Source organism: Penaeus japonicus, unplaced genomic scaffold (genome assembly GCF_977035675.1).
Source record: "Penaeus japonicus unplaced genomic scaffold, GWHDUDI00000001_assembly GWHDUDI00000018, whole genome shotgun sequence".
Classification (NCBI taxonomy): domain Eukaryota; kingdom Metazoa; phylum Arthropoda; class Malacostraca; order Decapoda; family Penaeidae; genus Penaeus; species Penaeus japonicus.
Window position 1 is genome coordinate 20,842,139 of NW_028234420.1, and position 6,325 is coordinate 20,848,463.

At 37.3% G+C, this 6,325-nt stretch overlaps 1 protein-coding gene across 2 annotated transcripts in view; it reads right to left on the reverse strand.

The window, feature by feature from the left end:
• inaE (inactivation no afterpotential E) overlaps positions 1-6,325 on the reverse strand; it is a gene marked incomplete at its 5' end in the record, with an annotated part of 37,777 nt that overhangs the window by 921 nt on the left and 30,531 nt on the right. For both annotated transcript variants that reach the window (XM_086546767.1, XM_086546766.1), the window contains 1 exon segment: positions 1-2,178. This exon segment is cut by the window's left edge and continues 921 nt beyond it. In XM_086546767.1, coding sequence (XP_086402893.1) covers positions 643-2,178 — 1,536 coding nt within the window.

The following is a 6,325-nucleotide window of genomic DNA, read 5'->3' on the forward strand; positions in this document are numbered from 1 at the left end:
CCTAAAGTCAGTCTTTAGTCAAGGGGACATTTTTATTTTATAACGGTAACACGGTATTATACCGCTTATATCATTTCAGGGAAAGGACAAACCACGGGCAGCAGAGGGGAACAAACATGTGTAAGATGAACTGTGACTCACTCCTCCATTGTTCCCCAAAGAGAGTACATTTTCGAAAGTATTTCTTATATATATGCAATTTGCCAAAGCAAACTTGAATCCTACTGATAAACTTTGATCATTCTTTGGCTACTTGCTTCCTTTTCCAGTTGCTTGATTCCCTCTAATTTTAGAACACATCCTTTATAACACACACACACGCATCCTTGTATGCGTATTGTGAGAGCTTTGGCCCCCTAAGGAGGCTGACTCTATGTTCAAGGAATTATGCATTTGATACACTTTTTGCTATATTATTACTATATACATATATTTCTTGAAAAGGATCATATTGATCTTAGCTCTTTCGATATTCACACAATTATTAGACAGTTGCACCACAGGACAAGGAAAACATAACATAACAATTCAAAACTCTTGTCACAAGATGACTAGATTATATATGCATTGACATACTTTCTAAATCTACTTGAAACTAGATTCATTAACAACTTCAAGTTAGTTCCTTCATCTACAGTATCACTATACACTGCTTTCTGCTCTGTGTGTCGGTCGGTCTGTAACAGTCATAGATTTGGGACTTCGAGAGATGTCGTGCAAAAGAGGTGTGGCCTTATATAAAGGGTGGAGTGGCTGGGTCGAGGACAGAGTTGTTTGGCTTGACATGGCAGTTGTAATTTGAGGAATATCAACGGGTGTCGGCAAGAGGGAAGGCTGGCGAGACAATGGCGGATCTGAAGTGAGTGGGGAGGTAAAGGAGTCAGTGTTGGCGGGCGAGGAAGGGGATAGCTGTGGTGACACTCCTGAGTACACATAGTGGTGCACTAACGACGGCTGCCCACGTCCATATTCCTGCTGCTGGCCGCCCCAGGGCGAGGTTTGGATACCCCATTCGCTGTTGTTGGCACAGAGAATTTCGTAACCATTAAGTTTCTCGCCATAGCCGGAGTCCCGCGACATTTGTGAGGTTGTCAAATCAAACTTGACCCTATGTGAACTTTGAGAGGACCCCGAGGACGAGGCTCGGCTAGGACCGCTGCCTGGGGAGTCAGGTGTATCACCTATACTTCTTCTGCTGTCGGGAACATTCTCTGCTTCCTCCATTTCCTTTTCCTCTTTAGATATGCACACTATTTCTGGGTTGTCATGGACGGTTTCTGACATCAGAGCGGAGACTCCCTGTATGGAGTCGGCCTCGGGGTCCTCGCCCAGCATTGTGGGCATGGGATTCAGATGGAGGGAACTATCGGAGTCCTCCCGGCCGCCTTTTCGCGGCGTAGGGGGTGTGGGCATGATGGGATCAATAGTGATGAAAGTAGTTGGTGTAATGGAGTGTGGACTGATCTCTTCATCGTCTGAAGACTCTGGGAGTTGCTCAGCCGCCGGCAATACTTGGCGTCTGGAATTCAAAGGTGGTGTCTCGACATAGAAGCAGTACCCAGTACCGAGACGAGTAGGGGGCGGACGATGATTTAGAACTGGGGACTGATGCAAGGGCTGTAGTGCTGATGAAGCCCTCCTACCTTCCCTGAGCAAGAGAGATGCCCGGGATACCACGCTTGAGGCTTCGCTCAACGTTTCAGGCGAGGCTAGTGGCGCCACGCCCGCCAGCCAATCTTCTCCACGCTCTAATGATCCTCGTGTCGATTCCCTGACTCCAAGGAGCAGCTGTTCCTCAAGGGCCGAAAGAAGCTCCCACGTAATAGCCGGTGAGTGAACATGAGCCGTCTTGCGGAGATCCAGAGCGGGCTCTGGCGAGGTGACAGGCGTACAAGTAAAAGAAGTCTCGAGGAGAAGCTTATGCGGAGGAGTAGCTAGACGATTCCCACTATTTGACAGAGCGACATTTGACGAAAGGGGGGCACTGTTTAGAGGTGTCACCCTTCTGGACTCCTCTGCAGGCGTTGTCGGATGAGGCAAGAGGCTGGTAGGCGTGTGTGGTCGCGAGCCGAGGAGCCTTCGTGTTTCTCCGCCCTCAGGGATGAGGCCATCACTCCTCCGGCGAGATGGGCTGTCCGTCATCCGCTGGGGTTTCGTCGGGCCCGGATTCTCCAGCACCTGAAGGACCCCAAAGAGGTTACCTGATGATCTCACATGCACCAACAGTTCCGAAGTGCCATGAAGGACATCTGAATGGTTTTCGTTTTCAATAAGAAAATAACACTGCTACTTTCCTACAATGCTAATATTTCCTACTATAAAATCATTAACTATATACGTATAAAGTAAAGTAATGTAGAAAAAAAAAACAGGATGAGTCAAAACAGAAAAGAAAACAATATATCTACATATATATCAATAAAAAATGAGAAAAGAAAAAATCTAATGTAAAATTAGGGTAGGTAAGATTTTACTTTCCAAGGCAAACAAAAACTATTGAAAAATACTAGACATGGATTCAATAATTAAATGAGATCGAATCACTAACACCATGTTCACCAAAGGTATTCACCACGATCTTACAAGCCAAGAAAGAAAATGGCGATTGATTCATTCAGACACCCTTCTGTTGAACAGTGGAACTCAAAATCAAAAGTCGTCTTTATTCTCCTGTTACTAATATTTCAATAGAAGAGATCGTATTTTTTAGCAGGAAACAAAATTGCTGGAACAGGCAATGTGTTATGCAGTATTCATTAAGAAGCTATCACAACAGAGTACAAACGGCATCAAGCTTTGATACAATTCATTAGTTTGCACTGGAATACAAAGTACATTTTAGGGAGGCATATAGAACATACATCATTACCTAAGGCTGCTATATTTGTTCAAGGCTGTTATTGAAATGGCTGTCAACCATTAATTTTTAGCTTAGCGTTTCTCTTGGCCTGTAAAGTATTTGTTCTATAATGTAATACAAATGAGGGCAAATTTCTGCCACTTCGTTGCATCTAATAAACTAAAAACAAGATTCCTATTATATTTCGCTTTCATTATTTTAGCAAAGAGTATTTACATTTGAACCAATTCATATATACTCGTATTTGGAATAATGAAGCATGGTCACCCATCTCGAAGAAATACAGCATCATCTAAACATTTTGGTTACTGGACTAAACAACGACAAATACACGTAGAGATGTGACAGCTATCCAACCAGCATATAAGAAAGAGAGAGATATGCAGCAAGCAACTAAACCTTGTACCAATTATATATAATGATAATATTGCTTTTACGTGCATGCAGAAGGAAATTCACTCCATTACCAACGCACTTGTTACGTCAAGTGGCGATATATATTATATATATGTGTGTATGAATATAGGGAATAGAGACTGGAAGTGACTTAAAGGGATAAGTCCTAGAAGGCGAAACGAGAAGACGCACAGCTGCTGTGAGAGGTAGGCTATATTATATTAAAGAAACTGATAAAAACGAAAATAATATGTGAGCATTATGCGAGGCGATAAAAAAATGAAATTCTAGAGAAAACAGTAAGCGGTAAATCATATCAAGAGCAGTTGGTGATAGAGATTAGGTGGTGGTGATGATTTAATGGATCTAGATTTAATGAGTGTGAAAATGAAGTGATTAGGAGGAACACACAAAGAAACATACATAAAAAAACATAATGTAAAATTACAGGTACGGTAAGAAAAAAAATACATGGACACGCATGCACTTCTGCACACACTGCCTACACGAACACATAACGAATCACATACGTACGTACTCATATCCACGCACACGCACACGCACGAAGATAGAAGAGAAGAATAGAAAAAAAGTAAATGGGAAATAGAAAAGGCCTCTGAAATATATGAGAAAATTGAAGAACAAGAAGATAAAAAAAAAAAAAAATATGAAGAGAGGCAGGAGAAGGAGAGGGTAGGGGTTTTAGAAGGAATAAAGAAAATGAAAAAAGAAGGAAAGGGGAAGAAGGAAGAAGAATGGGAGGAGGAGTAAAGGAAGGAGGGGGGAGGAAAAAAAGAGGGAAAGGAAACAAGAACGAGAAAAAGGAGGAGGAAGCTCAAGAAGAAGGGAAAAGAGGAGGAAGAGGAAATTGAAGAAGAAAAGGAAGAGGAGGAACGGTTGGTAGAAAGCACGAGGTAGAGGAGGTAGATGAAGCAAAAGCAGATGAAAATAAACAGGAAGATGAAAAGAAAGAAAAAGGAGAGAACATAGATTTTTTTATTCATATAAAGCGAGGACAAAAAAGGGCAATGGCAAAGAGAAAAGAGAAAGAAGAAGGGAGATAAGGAATTTAACTGTGACATGGAGATGGCGGAAATAACTTCGCTGGTAACGTCCATAACTCTGTTCAGCTAGTCTGGATTTCTGGATTCTTGAATAGATCTCTCGGAACTTGCCTTTGGTAAGTGCTGGTATGGAGTCAGGAAGATGTCCTTCCGTTTTAATTACGGTTGCACTACACACTGAGACAATCAACGCACTCATTATTTAAACCGTTACTAGAGTTACTCGAGAGGATGATGGAATATGAAGAAAATGAAGAAAAAGCGCTTGGATATAATATGAAGTGCACTTTGGCAAATCACAGACTTGATAAAAGTAATCAGCTTACGCAGGGATGAAATTGAATTTCGAGGGAGCTGAAAGAGAAGAGGGAAATTGAAGACACAAGGCAATGTTGAGAAGAGCTGTAATGCAATTCAAATTTCATAAACTGAGAAACACATGAATGCAGAAAATCAATCGCTATTTTGACATTTTTGACGAATGAGGAAGGGAAGTACTGTTGCTGTAGACTACAGACATTCGGAACAATAAGACTAGTTTCCAAGTTTACGCATAAAGCCAAAACATCAAGAGAAAACCGGAAAACGGAAAATATAGCCAAATAGTTGCTTTTCCTCTACATAAGACAATAAACCACATCGGAAAAAACATACTAACAAACTACTACAGGCTATTGTTGTACTGGCGATTGCCTCACATTTTTGTCAAAGGAAGGAAATATATATCATAGTAAAGTAAGAAATAAAAGGTAAAGTCCACCATTCACAGAATCCATGCAAAAGGTCAAGTGCAAGAAAATGGCTAAGCGTCAACGCAACAAAGTGGTTCGTATAATGAATGATAACACGTAAGCCAGGACGTATAAAATGGAGACATTCTTCTACCCCAACTATGTAAATCATCACCATCAGTCATGATCATTTAGTCATCAGGCAGTTCAAAATACATTAATATATGTATATCTATCTATCTATGTACCTATCAATCTATACACACATAGTGTGTATGTGTGTGAGAATATATATATATAATATATATATTATATATATATAATATATATATATATATTATATATATAAAAAAATTAATAATAGTATGATATAATATATATAAAAAAAAAATATATATATAACTAAAATATATATATATATATATATATTTACACAGTTATAATTATACATATAGTAATAATATATTTACTCATATATGTATTATATATATATATATTATATATATATATGATTTATATGATATATATATATGTTATATTGTTACAGTAGTATTTGAAACGATCCCTACATCCCATATATATATTATATATATTATATATATAAAATATTTATACAGATTATTTAAACATACATACATACTATATAATATATATATATATATATAAGATGTATATATATATATATATATATATACTTATATATATACATAAATTATATGTATATGTATTTGTATATTATATATATATATAAATATTATATATATATATAAAATATGATGGTATAAAATAAAATATATATATATAATGTATTTATATATATGTGTGTGTGTGTGTGTTTGCTGTGGTGTGGTGTTGTGTGTGTGTGTGTGTGTGTGTGTGTGTGTGTGTATGTAAAGTATGTGTGCGTGTGAGTGTGTGTTAGAGAGTGTGTGTGATAGTGTATAGGTTATATGTGTGTGATTGGTGGGGTGTGTGTGTGGTGTTATGTATATGGTGTGTATGTGTTAGTGTGGGTGTGTGTGTATGTTACAACATATGATATAATAGAATATGTATATATATATACATATATATATACATGTATAATTATATATATATACATTTATATATATCTGTATATGATATATAAATTGATAATAATATATAAAATAGATATATATGTAAATATACCTGTATATATACTTATATATATATAACTATATATATATAATATATTACTATATATATATATATATATATATATATACATATTCTTAGTATATATATATATATAT